Source organism: Neoarius graeffei, chromosome 13 (assembly GCF_027579695.1).
Source record: "Neoarius graeffei isolate fNeoGra1 chromosome 13, fNeoGra1.pri, whole genome shotgun sequence".
Taxonomy (NCBI): Eukaryota; Metazoa; Chordata; class Actinopteri; order Siluriformes; family Ariidae; genus Neoarius; species Neoarius graeffei.
Window position 1 is genome coordinate 30,371,913 of NC_083581.1, and position 20,032 is coordinate 30,391,944.

Below are 20,032 nucleotides of genomic sequence, written 5' to 3' on the forward strand. Positions count from 1 at the left end.
GTTCTATTAAAAAAAAATCCTAATAAAATTGGAAGTCTCTGATTCGAATTCAGTAGCTTTTGGTCCACTAAACAAAAATAATTGTCAGGGAAAATTCTTTCTATGACCTACACTTGAAAAATCTGAAAGGCAGTCTACCTTTTAAATGAGCAAAAGTTTACAGAATGAACAAATAATAAGATAAATTAAAGCCGCTAGCGGCCTTGACGGGCCCTTGCACGTGTGGTTCTACAACCCAGGACATCCCGCCACCCGCCAAAACAGTCACATGTCATATATTCATCAAATGTTCATCAGACAGGCCCATAACGGCTAAAGAGAATCAGAATCAGAGTCATATTACAAGATATCGAGTTCAACATTCAGTAATATCCTACAGATATCAAATTCAACATTCAGTAATATCTTGGCATATTATACGTTATAATATTTCAGCATATTACAATATATCAAAAATCATTGTGCATTTTGTCTGCAACAAAATGCACAATGATAGAAGGTCACTGTTATTGTGTGTGTGTGTGTTCGATTATTTGGTCCGCACCAGGCAGTAAAATTGTTACATTGTAGCATACAGACTGCGTGTGGTCCGCGTTCACACATGCAAACGAACCAGTGCATCAGAATCAGAATCATATTACAAGATATCAAGTTCAACATTCAGCAATATCTTGGCATATTATATGTTATATTATTTCAACATATCAAAACTCCCTTAGCAATTCAACTTCAGCAATATTTTGGCATCATGTTTGCCAAGTTTGACATGAATTTGATGAACCGTCTAGGAGGAGTACGTTAAAAATGACCATGTGTAATTTCACTCCAAATGGCCTTATGACATCATCATTCCAAAGTTCTACCCATTCATTTCAATGGGAAATGGAAAAAGGGGCGCTATGAAGTCCCTGGGCCATGCCCGGGGCCAAAAGTCTGTGGCTGAGTAGTGAGGACAATGACTGATGTGTGTATCAAATTTCACGAGTTTTGGTGCATGGGAAATGCTTCAAATAAGGCCAAACACGGCATAATAATAATAATAATAATAATAATCCTTCAAAAAACAATAGGGTCTTCGCACCTAACGGTGCTTGGGCCCTAATAATAATAATAATAATCCTTCGAAAAACAATAGGGTCTCGCACCAAACAGTGCTTGGGCCCTAATAATAATAATAATAATAATAATCCTTTGAAAAACAATAGGGTCTTCGCACCTAACGGTGCTCGGGCCCTAATAATAATAATAATAATAATAATAATAATAATAATCCTTCGAAAAACAATAGGGTCTTTGCACCTAACGGTGCTTGGGCCCTAATAATTTAGTATATGCGTTCCCTGTGCCCACTCATTTTACTGTTCCCCAAACATGCAGTCGTGAGTCTTTCAACTGTTTCCATAATGCAAAGTTGGCAATGTTCTCCTTTATATATAATACACACACACACACACACAATGTTAGAGGTGCAGAAATTTGTCTCATTTATGACACCAAATGGGATAATCACTCGCCTAATGGAGTTAAATTTGATTAAAATGTGGCGATATTGATGACATTACGATTTCCGTACGTAATTCCACAACATATTGAAATATATTCGTAATGTTTTTTGTGTATATTTAATAATTAACTCGATGTATTTGCAATGTACAAGAGAAATAATGTAACACTGGCAGCAGATTCAACATCAGTTTTCCCCATTAAAGGCCTCTGCATGCTCTTGCGACAAGGCTTTCGCAGATAGCTTTTCGCAGACAGTTGTAATTTATCGTTGAGCGGGGAGTAATAGGTGTGCGCGATGTTATTCACCGCCACAACGCAAGGGGGCGCAAAGTCGCGAAATCGCTAGGAGTAGTTGGTGGGTGTGGTTAGTGGAGTGTTTATCCTCCGGTTACTTATAATGACTAGAACTGGAGTCGTATAGATGTACGTACTTCCTCACTTCCTCGATCAACCGCTCTTCGTGCTGCTCCATCTTCGCTCGTGTTTTTAAAAATGGCGGTCGTGAAACCAAACCAAACCGGGAAAGTAGGGAAGCGGAAGTGCGTGTACAGCGGATGTAGAGTGGACCAATCAGAGCCCTCTTGTCTGCGACGCTGTCTGCGAGGCTTCTGCGGTGGTCACAATTTTTGGGAGGTGCGCGCAGAGCGTCTGCGAAGGTGGGGGGGCTACGCAGACACTGTCTGCAACGCTATCTGCGAGGACTGGGTTGTCAGCATAAATTGGCCTTTACTGTGAGAGTCCCTCAGAGATGCATGCACATTCTGTGTATTTGGATGTGAGGAGATGCTCTTTGCTGTCAAAGAGTGATCCAGGTCCATCGTAAGTTAAGAGCGAACTAAAGGACTACTTTGGCTATGACATTGCTCAGGAAAACCACGTTAGCTTAACAATAGCGTTTAAGAGGCAGTTAAAGACGTTTTTAGCCTTAAGAGGCTTTTGGGAAACCCACCCCTGGCTATTTTCCTCTGACCTCTCTTATCAACAAGGCACTTGTTTCCACCCACAGAACTGTTACTCACTCATTGTTTTTTGTTTTTCGCACCATTCTGTGTAAACTCTAGAGACTGTTGTGTACGAGAACGCCAGGAGATCAACAATTTCTGAAATACTCAAACCAGTCCATCTGGCTCAAACCAACACTCATGCCACAGTGAAAGTCACACTTTGAGATCACAATTTTTCCCATTCTGATGTTTGAAGTGAACATTAACTGAAGCGACCTGGCGACTTGTCCAGGGTGTACCCCGCCTTTCGCCCGTAGTCAGCTGGGATAGGCTCCAGCTTGCCTGCGACCCTGTAGAAGGATAAAGCGGCTAGAGATAATGAGATGAGATTAGATTAACTGAAGCTCTTGATTTGTATCTGCATGATTTTTATGCATTGCGCTGCTGTCAAGGGATCGGCTGATTAGAGAATTGCATCAAACAGCAGGTGGATGTATGGGCGTTCCTAATAAAGTCACTGGTGAATGTATGTGCACAAGCACTGAAAATGTCCCCTTTAAACATAAAATATCGGGTGTTCAAAAAAATTAGGTATGGTAGAGTCCGATACTGAGTCCTACTGTTTTAATTTCAATACCGTTTTTTTTTTTAAACCTGTTTACATTTCTTAGGCGAGACTATAGTATACTTTTTAAAAAATGAAAAATGTACTCTTATTCATAAAAGCAGTCATGATGATAAGATGTACACTTTTTATGGGACTGTAGTAACTGATTATCAGGTGTAAATTAAGTGATGACAGGAATTAACATTTGTGTTCGGAGTGCTATTCATTTAAATGAAATATATGGCACATTAGTTTGATACAATCCATCAGCAATAAGAGCGATTATGCACAGCAATTCAGAAATTGTTTGACTCAGACTTTTGAAGGCTACTTTAAGTATTTTCTGATCATGTTGTAACTTTCTCCCTGTTTGTAGTGCACGTCATGCCCGGAGCAGTTCATGCAGAAGAAAGAGCTCAGAAACCACATGATCAAAGTCCATGGAGCTCCAAAACCATATGCAGTAAGAACCGGCTTTAAGACATTTTTATTCACAGCAGCACATTAATTTCAGGCAGCGCTTTTAAGCCACAGCAGCTTTACAGAAATCCAGATGTAGATTTATATTTAAATCTTCAGTTAATCTGTAGTTAAAATATGTAGCTACTCACTGAGATGCTGAAAGGATGTTCAGTATAATAAGAGTCCTGGGATGAGCACAGGACAGTGTTTATGATTACAGCAGCAGCTCTACAAGTACAAATCTACAGTATCCAGGTGAGACTGAAGCAATGAGAAGGTGGTTTAGGAATAAACTGCATTTACAGTGTCTTGCAAAAGTATTCATCCCCCTTGGTGTTTGTCCTGTTTTGTTGCATTACAAAATGGAATTAAAATGGATTTTGGGGGGTTAGCACCATTTGATTTACACCAGTGTTTCTCAATCACTGGGCCGCAGCCCATTAGTGGGTCGCGAAGCGCCATGTAGTGGACCGCAAATTTTTTTCAAGTTTGAAGACAAATACTAAATAATTCAGGATGTCGTTCTGTCCCAAATCCAGTAGCTGGTTTGCTGTACACTTTTCAAGTTGAATAAATATATTTGTGGGTAAATTAAGAAGAACAAGCCTTTATTTTTGTCACATTCCTCATCTACATTTAACCCGTGTGTGTGCGCGCGCACACACAGATAGATAGATAGATAGATAGATAGATAGATAGATAGATAGATAGATAGATACGTTTGTGGGTAAATTCTATGGATCTGTGATGCCTGCTGGAAGAGGAGAACAGGGAGGATTGGGAATTGAGCGGCTGTCGTTTGTTTATACCCGATACCAAAACTTGTAACGTCCTAGCAACCTTCTCAAAGACGCACACAAAAAGCCCAGAAACTCCTATTTACCTGGGCAAAAACGATACAGGATTTATCTTGTAGTGTCCTGATCCCCAGATCTTTGACCCAGCCACATATAAAAAGTTGTACTCCTCCATGCTCTTCCAGGTTTTCATTTGTGTGTCCGTGTAGAACGATGTCTGCAGCACCAGGTAGTTTGAGATGTCGGGGAACTCAACGGATGGATCATTTTCCAACTCATAATGAATGAATAATTTTATTTAAACATGATAAATTGATCAGTAGAGCTGTTGGGGTCGTGAATGTACAGATACAAATAATTACAAATACAAAAAAACTAAAAATATACAGAATATTTAAGATTCTGATTATCTGTTAATTATCTTCACATTAAGTTAATTAATAGTATGCATAATTATCGTCTTTGTATTTAGTTATGGCTACAATAGGATCAAATTTTATTCTACTAATGTCAAATTTAGCTCGTAAAGTTTTCTTTCATCGGAAAAGTCCTTCTTTGTTAGCGTGTAAGGATCTAATCCCATTGAGTGGTTTCTATAGCCACTTCTTTTGAGTGTACTTCTTGGTTTTAATAACTTGCTTGTTTGCTGTACACAAACATGGCAATAAGTTCTTGTGTTAATGGACCAGACTCCACTTTTGGATCATTAATCCCTTTTGAGTGAGAATGCCCTGCATGCATGGTTTTATGTTTGTTTCTGGCACATCCATACAGTTTTAAATACAATACCTACAATCTAAAAATTAGGTTTCATTGCATTTATTTAATTCCCATCTGTAACAGGGAGTGATGTTGCATCCCATTAATACACTTTACAATAGATTATTAGATTCTAATAGAATAGATGAGCCAAAATAACTGGGGATCTTTTTTAATGGGCCCTGACTTGTTACAAGTATGAATAGGTGGGCCTTAAAGCAGAAAAGGTTGAGGACCCTTGCTCTAACAGCTCAAAGATTGTCATAAGCTGGTAGCATATGAGCTCTAGGAAGATCAGAGCAAAGGAAATCAAAATCAACTTAAAAAATAAATTTGACAGGTCTTCTGTGTTTACAGTACTTACCGGTACTTGACCTAATGAATTTCTTGCTTGTGTTCCCATTCACGAAGCGTTTTGTATTTTCTTATGGCTTTCTCATCATAACCAGCACCCAGCAAAAATGATTTCACTGTGGATTCTTCTATGATCATTGTCAATCTTTCTCAGCTCTTCTACCAATCTTTTAACTTCTGGAGGTCAGTAATTGTTGGAACACCCCTGCTGACCAACAAAGAAGGCTGCTGACTCTCTGTCACCCGAAGTAGAGATGTTCAAAGCATTCAATATGATATTTACAAGTGCTTTTTCTTATTATTTGATTTCTCGAAGTCCACAGAAAAGGCTTTACAGATTTATTTAAGCTTTGGTTTAGTTAGTTTTGACATTTCTTTGAAGGTTTTAGGGAGATTTAAATCTGAAAGATTATGTGGAGTTTGCATGTTCTCCCCGTGTCCGCGTGGGTTTCCTCCGGGTGCTCCGGTTTCCCCCACAGTCCAAAGACATGCAGGTTAGGTTAACTGGTGACTCTAAATTGACCGTAGGTGTGAATGTGAGTGTGAATGGTTGTCTGTGTCTATGTGTCAGCCCTGTGATGATCTGGCGACTTGTCCAGGGTGTACCCCGCCTTTCACCCGTAGTCAGCTGGGATAGGCTCCAGCTTGCCTGTGACCCTGCAGAACAGGATAAAGCAGCTACAGATAATGAGATGAGATTACTGTCAGTGTGCAGCGCAACGTTGTTTTAGTTTGTTTATATTTTGGTTACCCCCCAAGGCGCAAAGCATTATAGGTAATGCGAAAGTAGTCAATGCGATATTTAACAGTTATTCCACAAAATTGTGTTGTGTATGGGCTGATAACCGACGAGGCACGGCATGCCGAGTTGGCAATAGGCCATGTATGATGAGATTGAGTGGAATAACTGTTTTATTATATCCACATTCACTGGAGTTTAAGAAGCAAGCATTTTTATTTTTATTTTTTGCAAATTCGATAAATAAAATCTTTATACAAAATCTCATTCTCATCTCATTATCTCTAGCCGCTTTATCCTGTTCTACAGGGTCGCAGGCAAGCTGGAGCCTATCCCAGCTGACTACGGGCGAAAGGCGGGGTACACCCTGGACAAGTCGCCAGGTCATCACAGGGCTGACACATAGACACAGACAACCATTCACACTCACATTCACACCTACGGTCAATTTAGAGTCACCAGTTAACCTAACCTGCATGTCTTTGGACTGTGGGGGAAACCGGAGCACCCGGAGGAAACCCACGCGGACACGGGGAGAACATTCAAGCTCTGCACAGAAAGGCCCTCGCCGGCCACGGGGCTCGAACCCGGACCTTCTTGCTGTAAGGCGACAGCGCTAACCACTACACCACCGTGCCGCCCCCCATCAAATACTTTTATTCCATATTTTGTTACTTTCTTTTGTATTTTTTGGGGTTTTGTTTTTGAGTGGAGTTTTTATTTCATCCTCAGTTGGTTCAGCAAAACGCTCCACCATTTTATTTTTCTCTTCTCACGGTATATGAGCTGATAGCCTAATAGTAGTCAATCAGAGTGCGCGATTGCTCATATCCAGTGAATGTGGACTGAATAATAAGAGATGCACTGAGATGTCAGTTGTTAAAGTATTGAACACGATAGAAAAAATAAGATTTTTTTCTTCCGATTCTTGACTGTTTCTGTTTTTTCCTCTAGTGCCCACTCTGCCCCAAATGCTTCCTGTCAAGTACTGAGCTGCGCCTCCACGATGCCGCCAAGCACCGGGGGGAGAAGCTGTTTGTGTGTGAGGAGTGCGGCCACCGAGCGTCCAGCCGCAATGGCCTCCAGATGCACATCAAAGCCATTCACAGGTTTTCTTTACAGTTCCATATCGGACCTCAGATAAAAACCGTGTATCCATAAGAATTCCATACAGGGTCCGCAAGGGACATTTCCATACCTGGGATGGATAAAGATTGACAGATCAAGTGACAGATTAAAGGAAAAATAAATGTCAGGTGTGTTAGTCCACTACAAGCCACCAAAATGGTTTTCACGTGGCTTGACCCAGATTCTACAAGTCTCTGTTTTTTTTTTTTTTTTATCCCCCACTGACCAAAAGGTCCAAAGGGGGATTATGTCGTGGTGATGTCCATCCATCAGTCCGTCCCGGGAAGGGTGCTCACCTTCTGAAATCAACTCCTCTCACAATTTTTGGAGGAATTTCTCGAAGCTTGGCAAAAGGCTTTGTTATATAACAGTTATACGCATATTGAAATTTAATTTAATTTGGGCAATTTTTTTTTTTACCAGAGTTATGCCCTTGATTATTAACAAACTTGTACTTTGGCAATTTCATCAAGGTGTGCTTGCTTTCTGAAATCAACTTCCCTCACAATTTTTATTATTCCCTGCTGGCCAAAAGGCCTGAAGGGGGATTATGTCGTGGCGATGCCCGTCCGTCCGTCTGTCCAAGGAAAGATACTCACCTTCTGAAATCAACTCCTCTCACAACTTTTGGAGGAATTTCATGAAACTTGACAGGATTTTTTGTTATACACATACTGCAATTTTGTTCAATTCAGTTGCATTTTACCAGAGTTATGGCATAGTTGCCAGTGGGGGATATCCATTAGAAGTCCATGTACCTGGCATAGGAAAATTCCATGCAGAATTTGGCATAGATAAAATAAACCCAGGATATTTTTAGGTCATGTTAAAAAGACATGGACTTATGAATATTATGTAGAATATTAAATGGTGGAATATGTGTAAACATTGTTTTGTGATGATCTATTACAAGCTTTTTTTATTTTGTTTAATTCTTTGAAATGAAGGTTATGTTGTTTTTATTATTCTTCTCATGTTGAAATTATCAGTCATGCTTGTTTCTGTTGTGTCAAACCGCAGGAAGGAGCGTCCATTCGTGTGCGAGATCTGCAACCATGCCTTTACCCAGAAGGTCAATTTGAACATGCACATCCGCACACACACAGGAGAGAAACCGTATCAGTGCCACCTCTGCGGAAAGACCTTTCGCACTCAGGGTAATTTGACTTCTACAGTCTGTATACCTTAAACCAGGGGTTTGCAGATAAAACTAGACTGCATTTCCGCAGAGAAAATGCAAAGTGTGCTTGCTGAGCTGTAGCAGAACAGCTATCATGCTAGCATGCTAAAAGCTAGCATGCCAACATGCTAATGCCAACATGCTAACAACTAGCATGCTAACAGTTAGCATACTAACATGCTAACAGCATACTAACATGCTAAAAGCTAGCATGTTAACATGTTAATGCTAACATGCTAATAGATAACATGCTAATAGATAACATGCTAATAGATAACATGCTAACAGCTAGCATTCTAACATGCTAATGATTAACATGCTATTTGTTAAAATTCTAACACTTTAAGGTTAATATGCTGACAGCTATCATGCTAACAGGCTAACATGCTAATGGCTAGTATGTTAACTTTTAGCATGCTAACACACTGAGGGTGACATGCTAATAGTTAGCATGCTAACATGCTCAGGCGAACTCGCAAACATGAGAACTCTGCATGCTACCATGCTAATCCTAACATGTTAACAGCTCTCATGATAACATGCTAATGGTGAACATGCTAACAACTCACGAGCTAACAGCAGGCATGATATCGTAATGGGTAACATGCTAACAGCTAGCATGGTAACACGTGAATGCTTATATGCTAATTGCTATCATGTGTGCGTGTAAGTATTCCTAATAAAGTGGCCATTGAGTTGAAGTTGATTTGCTGTCAAAGTCTCAAATGAGCAGATCCTTGCCAAATGCATCATCACCTATGGGGGAAGGGAGGAATGACTCAGTCAAGCTTCCACTGATTAGCGGCAAAATGGAGAAAAAATGGACGGATGAAAGGCAAGACAAAGACGAGTGCGGGTCAGAACCAATATCGTGTGTGATGGGTGATTTGGCCTGAGGTGCCGTATGAAGTTTGGTGGATGTGTGGTGAAGTGTTACTGAGCAAAACTCCATTCATTTGAATGGGGCCAAAAATCAATGGAAGCGTGAAAACCAAGGAAAAGATGAGTGCAGGTCTTAGATGAGGGGATGGATCTGTGCGGGGACTTGGCCTGAGGCATCAAGTGAAGTTTCTTGAAGTTTGGTCACTTGGTTAAAAAAATTGATGGAGAGTGAAAGTTTTTCTCCTGAAACACCATTCATTTTCAATGGGGCCAAAAATCAATGCAAGCCTATGGAGGAAAAAGGGATGAGCAAAAAGAAAGGAAAAATATGAGTGCGGGTCAGAACTGATTGCATGTATGTGTCGGGGGAGTTGGCCTGAAGTATCACATAAGGTTTGGTGCATCTGCGATGGAGCGTGTCCGAGTAGGACGATTCGATTCATGAGCCCTATTCATTCTCTATGGGAAAAAAACAAAAGAAAATGACAAGAACAAGAGAACAGGCACATTGATCCAAAAGCTGTATACAAGCATACTACACTTCGGGCCAGACGTCTCAGAGTTGGAACGGTGTCTCTATCTTGAACGTCCTAGGAGGAGTAGTGGATCCAGAAAATGTGTCGGAATAAGGCAGAATAAGTAAACTTAAGAAGAACAATAGTGTGCTTGCCTTTGGCCTTCGGCTGCTGTGTGCTTGAGCAAGCACACTAATTAGTGAAGGTCAGAGGGCAGCTTAACACACTCGGAGGAAAGGGCTACCTGCCCACTACTGCATACATGAGCTTACAGAGTGACCCTAGTGATTAGCTAATGACTGACAGGAGGGAGAGAGTAGAGTAATGCCATGATCTGAAAACAGAAAGATATCCACTGAGCTGCAGTTCTGTGAAAGAGGTCGGAGGAGAATGGCTTGAATGATTTGAACTCGGATAACCATTCTGTACAACTGTGGTGAGCAGAAAAGCACTTCAGAATACACAACATGTGAAACACTGAGGCAGCTTGCCTGCAACAGCAAATGATCACATTGTGTTCTACTCCTCTCAGTCAAGAACAGGAATCCGAGGAGATACAATATATATAGAAGATATTAAACGGTTGTAATATTGCATCGCTCACTCGTGAATATATTCATCACTCGAAGATAAACTTCATATCTTTGTGCCGCCATATAATGTTCTTTATATTATATGGACACCTCCAAAAAATGCTCAAGTTAATCAAAAGAATTTTAATTTTGAACCGGTTTGTCATTTTGACAACGCGCCTCTAGTCAGCGGGAAAACACTGGGAGTGACATCATCTGAGTGAAATGTCAGGAATTATTATACATATGGGCCACTTTTTTGATGGAATAAAAACATGTATTCTATTCCCTTCTAGTGGGTTTATTGATGGCATGCAGTACTGTTATCATATCGCTTATCCTCCATGTACTATGCCACTCTACCCAATGGAGAATGAGCATGCAATATTGTTATAATATTGCATGTTGTCAAGACAACACATCACCACACATCAGAGCTCATGCGAAGATCCATTGACAACTTTTCTGCTGTGCATGCGCAGAATCATTTCTTTGTTGGCCGGGAGAGGGAGAAGATTCGGCTAATTCAGTGCTCGGTTTAAGCACTAAATAAATAAACTGAAAACTGAAACTAAAGATGCGCTGAACACCCGAAAGGCTACCAAAATCTCATTATATATTCTTCATACATATTTACATGAGAAAAACATACCAACAGACATCGAAAACCTGGAAAAGAGACACGTTGGAGACTTAAAACGTCCGTGCTAGTGAGTGACTCAGACAGTTTGTACATAAACATGGCTGCAAGGTTTGCTTTGTTAAAATGATGATAATGATGCCCTTTATTGTCACTAGTCACATGTACCAGCGAAATTAGCCGTCAACCTGTCTGTACATGTACAACATACAATTGACATAGGGTAGACAGGACAGGAAGACAGGGATAAAGATAAAAAGGAAACAACATGAGAGATAAGGAAAAAAAGAAACCCCCCCCCCCACCCACTATGCTCCCGTCAGGAGTACAGTGTGGGAACATTTAAAAAAACCTTTGCACATAAGCACACAACAACACAAGTACACTTTAAACACGGGACTTGAGGGGGGGAATCAGGGGGAGGAGGTAATCCAGCGCAAGCAAGCAGCCGTCCGCTCCTGCAGCCATGAAGGCGCTGGTCACTCACCCGCTTGTCACACTGGGGGTAAAAATGGCGACCGCGGAGAGTTAGAGAAGGAATGCGAGAGTGTCTCCCGGCAGTGACCTTCAGGGGGAAATGTTGCCTCACCAACGGCCTGAACCAAGGCCGGTGCTGTCTCAGGGCGCCGAATGTCGATAAGATATGAATTGTTTGATCTTTCCAGACGCAGTCTTTGCACGTCCACACCGCTCGTCCATATCTGTCCATTCCGTCCATTCTATTCAAATTGATTTCCGAAAAACTTATTCTTTGCAAAGCTGAAAGCTGCGCCAAGATGATAACCATTTTTGTGGAAAAGTGGAAGATTTAAAGAGAAAGACGCGCTGAACACCCGAAAGGCTACCAAAACTTCACTGGATATTCTTCACGCGTATTTACAAGAGAAAAACATACCAACAGACATCGAAAAACTAGAAAAGAGAGGAATAGCAGAAATTTTGTCAAAGTTCTACTTGGAGGTGAGGAAAAGTGACAGAGACTTTTACAAGAGGTCTTCACTCATGGACTTCACTCAGCAAAGTCCTTTTATTTTGAACAACTGCAATGTAACAATTAACTACTACCAAAAGTTACTTTGAACTCGAACTGTCAACCTGGATATAGCTTGTATATAAGTTGGGTTGTTATTCAGGCTTTTTGGACTTGTACCATTTTTGTCCCCCACTGGCCGAAAGGCCTGAAGAGGGATTATGTCGTGGCAATGTCTGTCCATCCCGGGAAGGGCGCTCACCTTCTTAAATCAACTCCTTTCACAATTTTTGGAGGAATTTCACGAAACTTGACAGGATTCTTTGTTATATGTCGGTAATATGCCTATTGTAATTTCATTAAATTCGGTCGCGTTTTACCAGAGTTATGGCGTAGTTGCCAGCGGAGATATTGTGCTCTCAGAGCACTCTTGTTATTGTTAGAACTTTGACTTTGTACATGTACATTTGATTTACAGAACATTTGAATTACATTCGATCAGCATTCAATATTGGTAAGTCATCTCCCCCCCGGTTCTTAACTTTTTGTAAAATCTATAATTGTTCCATCGAATGTGTATGTATAATAATTAAATTATAATGGCTGGCTTTTTTTTTTTTGTGGTATATCAGGTATATTCCATTCAGCTGGCATGATATTGAACTCGTCTTCAACTCATTCAATATCATGCTAGCTGAATGGAATGTATCTAATATACCACTCAAAGCCAGCCAATATTATTTAATTATTATCCATAGAGGACACTTTTTCAATGGAATAAAAAACGTGTTCTGTTCCCTTCTAGCGGATTTCATTCATTTAGTTTGATAGCATGCAATATTTTTAGCATATCGTTTATCCTGTGTGTATGACGTCACTCTACCCAATGGAGAATGAGCGTTGAATATGGTTTACAATATTGCATGGTTGTCAAGACAACACATCACACGTTGGAGACGTAAAACTTCAGCGCTAGCGAGCGACTGTGACAATTTGTAAACAAACATGGCCGCCAGGTTTGGTTTGTTAAATATGGAAGATTTTGAGAGAATTTTGAAAGAGAATGACTCGTTGAACACCCAAAAGGAATGCCTATGTATCTCATCTCATTATCTCTAGCTGCTTTATCCTGTTCTACAGGGTCGCAGGCAAGCTGGAGCCTATCCCAGCTGACGACGGGCGAAAGGCAGGGTACACCCTGGACAAGTCGCCAGGTCATCACAGGGCTGACACATAGACACAGACAACCATTCACACTCACATTCACACCTACGGTCAATTTAGAGTCACCAGTTAACCTAACCTGCATGTCTTTGGACTGTGGGAGAAACCGGAGCACCCGGAGGAAACCCATGCGGACACGGGGAGAACATGCAAACTCTGCACAGAAAGGCCCTCACCGGCCATGGGGCTCGAACCCGGACCTTCTTGCTGTGAGGCGACAGCGCTAACCACTACACCAACCATGCCCATGTATTATAATAATAATAATAATAATAATAATGGCTTTTTTGTGGTACATCAGATATATTCCATTCAGCTACTTGACTTCAAATCATTCAGTATCATGCTAGCTGAATGGAATATATCTGATATACCACTCAACACCAGCCGATATTATTTAAATACTGTATACTTTATACGTACGTATATAACCTATTTATAGATCTAGACTAGGATACTCTGAAATATTAATGGACTCTGTCTTCATTTATACTCATATTAAAAGCTATTTGTGAGATTTTTGGAGTTTGAATATCAGGTGTGTGTGGGTGTGTGGGTATAGCGAGCCTGGACAAGCATAACCGCACACACACGGGTGAGCGGCCATACAGCTGCGAATTCTGTGAGCAACGGTTCACTGAGAAAGGACCACTGCAGCGCCACATAGCCAGCAGACACCAAGAAGGCCAGCCACATTCCTGCCACATCTGCAGCAAGTCTTTTAAAGGTGGGAACGCATCCGCCAAATTCAAATCAATCCCACAAGGGAAGTTTAAATACATTTTTGATGTCAAAGTGATGGAATTTGTGTTATTCTCCTGTCAAATTCATCAGCGAGGACATCTTTTAGTTCTGACCTGAGTAATGCGGAGATGTCTTCCTTTAGCGAGGCAAGAAGTTCAGTTTTAGCATCAGTCATGCTTGCTTGTTTACTGTTATGGTAGCAGTATTTCTTCCTGTGTAGGTCAATTGTCGCAGGTTGACAAAGTATGTACCAGATAAAGTTCTACCTATACGTTTGTGACTTTAGAAAGCACAAGCACAACTTTATTCATCACACACATGTGAAACTTTAGGGATGTTTATTGGACCTTTCTAGACAGTATTACGTGCTAGAAACATAATTTTAAAACAAGATTCAGCAGAGCTTTCCAAAACACAGCTTACTCCATGGCCTGCTCACTAGTGCCGAGAACCATTTTTATTGGCTTGTATGATGTTGTGCACATATGACCTGTTCCCAGTGTGCAAATTGTGTCTCCATACTGTGCCACTGTGTCAAAAAAAATTTAAAATCTTGTTTGTTTTTTTTTGTCAGCTATCGAGCAGCTTCGTATACACGTGCGGAGACACAAGGGCATGAGGAAGTTCGAGTGCACAGAGTGTGGCTACAAGTTCACCAGACAGGTAGACAACCACCAAACACTGGTTGTACAAGCTATGGAAGTGGTATACCACATTAATTTCCTATAACAGCATAGAGTGTTTTTCCTTAGAAACAACCTCCACTTTGTCTTGGACTACATTGATACTGAATAATAATAATAATAATAATAATAATATATGCTGATCCGCCATAAGGGCCAAATTGTGATGGCTAGATGACTGGGTCTGAGCATCTCTAAAATGCTTGTCAAAGTCGCTCAGATCCTTACACTTGCCCATTTTTCCTGCTTCCAACACATCAACTTCAAGAACTGACTGTTCTCTTGCTGCCTAATATACCCCACCCCTTGACAGGCACCATTATAATGAGATAATCAATGTTATTCGCTTGACCCGTCAGTGGTCATAATTTTATAACTGATCGGTGTACATCACCACATCCTGTCAGTTTTTCTTACTTTAAAGACAGCTTCAGTTTCTTCATGATATCCTCTTGCATTCAGGCTCACTTGCGACGGCACCTACAGATCCACAACCGTGTAGAAAACTACAACCCACGCCAGAGGAAGCTGCGCAACCTCATAGTGGAGGATGAGGTTACATCCACCGAGACTACGTCCACTCCTCCAGCAGGACAGGACATGGCACCCGAGGAGGCCCTGCCAGCCAAAGCAGAAAATGCAGAGCAGCCAGACTCTGGCACCGTGAAGGAAACCGAGCAGGAAAGCTTTGGCATGGACGATGTACTGGAGGTGCTGGTGACAGACACGTTTCCCATTCAGTCAGATCTGGTGGTGGAGCTGCAGGATGGCGGGGCTGATGAGAAGGCTTGAGGGGGAGAAGAAGAGCAAGGTGCTGCAAGGTACAATGCTAGGACCAGTTTTGTTCGTTTTTGAGACTGTGCATGACAGCAGGATGCATGTGGCGGCCATCTTGAATCCACGTATGCGTAAATCAGGCTTTACAGGATACATACACTTTGGTGTAGGTTCCAGCTCTTCTTTTAGACCATAAACAGTCTTAATATAGAGGCTATGAGCGAGGGCTGTTTTTCATAATATTTTACAGAAGTATATGGATAAAACTAGAATTAAGGATTTAGAGCATGAATATGCCTGTCTGTTCCACAAATTGCCCTTAGCATTCCCTTCACATGGTGAAATTTGCTTTTAGACATCTTCAGACAAGCCTTTTTTTGTAAACTGGCTCTTTACCCAATGTAGTATATGCAGGAAGATAGTATAGTGATTACACAGTAAATAAAATCACTGACTGTTTTGGGGATTGTATTTATTGTTTATGAAAGTTGAGCAACATCTACAGTTAAAGATGTTCCAGCGAAAGCAGCGGTCAAATTAAATACAAAATGAAACGGGCGCGTCAATGAAGGGAAAAGGACGCAGGATGTGAAATATGCTTTAGGTAGCGTTCACTTTAACTTTACGGCAAGTTTATCTTGGAGAACTTTTGACCTGTGAATTCACAAACCAGTCTTGGGAGCCAGTAGTCAATAAGAAGGCGGGACTTGTCTCTTCAGTCAGTAAAAAATGGAGGAGTTGCTTATTATTTCATCTCATTATCTCTAGCTGCTTTATCCTGTTCTACAGGGTCTCAGGCAAGCTGGAGCCTATCCCAGCTGACTACGGGCGAAAGGCGGGGTACACCCTGGACAAGTCGCCAGGTCATCACAGGGCTGACACATAGACACAGACAACCATTCACATTCACACCTACGGTCAATTTAGAGTTACCAGTTAACCTAACCTGCATGTCTTTGGACTGTGGGGGAAACCGGAGCACCCGGAGGAAACCCACGGGGAGAACATGCAAACTCCGCACAGAAAGTCCCTCGCCGGCCACAGGGCTCGAACCTGGACCTTCTTGCTGTGAGGCGACAGCGCTAACCATTACACCACCGTGCCGCCTTGCTTATTATTATTATGAATAATAATAATTAGTATAAATACGCAAGTGATTATAGAAAATCGCATACACTGATTGGTTGAGAAATTCAGACTATTTAACAATTCTTTGCTGAAGGTGAAGTGAATATCGGTGAATACCCAAGATGAAGTCGAGGTTATTGTTCACCAATATTCACTGAGCCTGAGGTGGATAATTGTTTTAGTATAAATACACAGGTGATTTTTATTAAATTTTTTGAAAAAAAATTGCATTGAAAAAAATATTTATTTCAAACTTCAGAAGTAACATGCAAATAGAATAAAGGTGCGGCGCAGACTTGTATCGCTTATCTATACCGAGTCACAGAAAATGCTTTTATTTTATTGATTTTAAAACGATCACAATTCCACCTTACCTTTGAGTAGTTTTAGACCGAACTTTGAAGCATCTTTAGTGCTTTTAGGAACAGCGTTTTCTTTCATCATTTGTAATTCTTCCTCACTTACGGTGACACAGTGATTGGCCACCATTTTGCCGAGTCACTCGAGGTGATTATCAAGAAATAGTATAAATACACAGGTGATTATAGAAGATCCCATGTGCTGATCAATCAAGAAATTGAAATTTCTTGATTGATCAGCACATGGGATCTTCTATAATCCCAAACTGAAATTTCTTGATTGATCAGCACATGGGATCTTCTATAATCACCTGTGTATTTATACTATTTCTTGACAATCACCTCGAGCGACTCGGCAAAATGGCGGCCAATCACTGTGTCACCGTAAGTGAGGAAGAATTACAAATGATGAAAGGAAATGTTCCTAAAAGCACTAAAGATGCTATGAAGTTTGGTCTAAAACTATTCAAAGGTAAGGTGGAATTGTGATTTATTTTATCCATTTCAAAACAAAGGATTTTATGTGACTCAGCGTAGATAAGTGACAAGTCTGTGCCACACCTTTTTACATTTGCATGCCAGTTTTGAAGTTTGGAATAAACTTTTTTTTTATGCGATTTTTAAAAAATAATCCTGTGTATTTATACTAAAATGATTATCCACAGCCCTGTGATGATCTGGTGACTTGTCCAGGGTGTACCCCGCCTCTCACCCATAGTCAGCTGGGATAGGCTCCAACTTGCCCGCGACCCTGCACAGGATAAGCGGTTACAGATAATGGATGGATGGATGGATGGATGGATGGTTGATTATCCACCTCAGGCTCAGTGAATATCAGTGAATAATAACCTCAACTTTGTGTTGGTTATTATTATTCACTCTGCTTTCGGCCAGTAATTGTTAAAGTGCTCACACTTAAGTTTTTTTTTTTTAAACTGTTGCTTGGTGCACATCAACATACACTCGGATTTTGTAGTAAAATCCCAGTGTATGTTGATGTGCACCAAGCAACAGTGTAAATGTAGTATAACAGTGTAATGTAGTAAAAAAAAATTCCTCTCTTGTACATGCTTGGATTTTCTTGCTGGCAATGTTGACGGCTCTGGTTGAGAAGTCAATGTAGGTTAAAAGCAGAAAAATCCTAAACTTTTCCATTACAATTTTTGTGGCTGTTTGCCAGATTTCAGCCACCATAACATGAGCTTTTCTAGAACTTCTGCATACAAACGCTGAAATATTTCCCCAAACTGGTAAAAATGTCAACATCTACAGATTAAGCAATTAAATTTACAATTTTTGATACAGAGACCTGCAATCTAAACAGCAACATCTAAATCTGATGGGTTTTCCTACACTGCCCTGTATTTTCACTTATATGGTCAGTACTTTATCCCCAACATTGCATATGCAAATACAAATTGATAAGTGAATTGTACATACTGTATGACCTCATGATGTGATTGCGCCTGTTACTGAACATGCAACAGTGCAAATAAAGACAAAAAACAACCCAAAGTCCTGCCTGCAGTTTATTCCTTCATCACACTTACAGACATCACTACGCAAACCAAAACACAAGGCACGTTACAGTAAAAATTATTTTGGCTACAAACCAAAACTAGACACTGTAAGAAAAATAAAGGAACCAAAAAGTTACAAGCACCGTTTCTGCATAGAGTACATGATCATATTTATTAGTAATAAAAACAAACACGATGTCTACTCGAGAAGAGATTACTGAGTGACTACTTCCAGTTACAACAGCACAGTGAAAGATGCAGAGAAAATAACACAGCGTCTTCATCTACAGTTTCACACCTTCATTTAAAAAAAAACAACCCCAGACATTTACACATCCATAAATAAACTTCCTAATTTTCAAAATTACGACTTATGATCGAGACGCTAATTCACAATTCAAAAGACGTGATGAATTCATGCATTACAGGTTGTCTGGTATGTCCAGGTAGAAAGTAGGACAAGAAACAGATCTTTAAAAAAAAAAAGACAATTTTTTCTTCCCCCACAGTGCAATCCAAATTTGGTGATGCACTGATATTAATGGCATGATCCAACCCTCCATCTTTTGGAAAGTGTAGAGTCATGATGATGATGGATGATGTCTGTCACAAAGCTTTGGATTAAACTCTTTATAAAATTTTTTTTAAAAAAGCTGTGGTTTGCTTTCGGCAGACCACTTTGTCTATTTACAGCGCCCTCCACAATTATTGGCACCCCTGGTTAAGATGTGTTAAAAGCCTTAAAATAAATTAAATTTTTATTGCAGAAGCATAATCTCACACTGAAAACTGTAGAAAAATGTAACCCTTAACTCAAGTGAATTTAAAAAAAATCCCTGACTAAGAAATAATTATTTTTCATAAAATCACAATTATTGGCACCCATAACAATTCCTAGAAAATAAATGTAATTGAAGCATTTCTGTCATTTCTATTGTAGTTTATAAAGTTGATCAGAGTATCTAGGAACCTTTAATTAGTAATTCATCACATCCTGTTTCCCTGGGGTATAAATATGATGTGACACAGAGGCCTATTTCTCTTATCCACTCTTCAACATGGGAAAGACAAGAGAACACACCATTCAAGTAAGGCAGATGTGTGTCGACCTTCATAAGTCAGGCAATGGCTACAAGAAAATAGCCACTCGCCTACACCTGCCCATATCTACAGTCAGAGGAATCATCAAGAAGTTTAAAACAACTGGAACAGTGGCAAACAAGCCTGGACGAGGATGCAAGTTTATCTTGCCACCACGCACAGTGTGGAGGATGGTAAGAAAAGTAAAAAGTTCTCTGTGGCAGCGGGGGCGTGGTCAAGCGTTGGTCTGTGAATGGAGGGGAGTCAGGGAAGGTAAGTGGCAGAATCACTGCACCTGATGGGAATTAACCCGTGTTTGTGTGTCTTCCCCAGTGACCGCACCCTATAAGAGGAGAGGGAGAGCAGAAGAAGGAAGCTCTCTCCCCAACCAGAATGCTTGTGTGTGTGCACGTGTGACTGGGAGAGTGTAAAATAGAAGCTGAAAAGCTAAAATAAAAGAGT

At 40.6% G+C, this 20,032-nt stretch overlaps 1 protein-coding gene across 3 annotated transcripts in view; it reads left to right on the top strand.

The window, feature by feature from the left end:
• The window catches only part of zbtb48 (zinc finger and BTB domain containing 48), a 32,139-nt gene extending 14,209 nt beyond the window's left edge, over positions 1-17,930 (top strand). The window contains exons 5-11 of one of the 3 annotated variants that reach the window (XM_060937499.1): positions 3,434-3,520; positions 7,123-7,277; positions 8,317-8,453; positions 13,842-14,006; positions 14,598-14,686; positions 15,169-15,527; positions 17,636-17,930. In XM_060937499.1, the coding sequence (XP_060793482.1) occupies positions 3,434-3,520; positions 7,123-7,277; positions 8,317-8,453; positions 13,842-14,006; positions 14,598-14,686; positions 15,169-15,498 (963 nt within the window). In that variant the 3' untranslated portion in view covers positions 15,499-15,527; positions 17,636-17,930. Of the gene's footprint in view, positions 1-3,433; positions 3,521-7,122; positions 7,278-8,316; positions 8,454-13,841; positions 14,007-14,597; positions 14,687-15,168; positions 16,874-17,635 lie in introns of those variants that run through there. The other 2 variants (XM_060937498.1, XM_060937500.1) reach the window with 2 other exon arrangements.
• Positions 17,931-20,032: the final 2,102 nt, after the last annotated feature.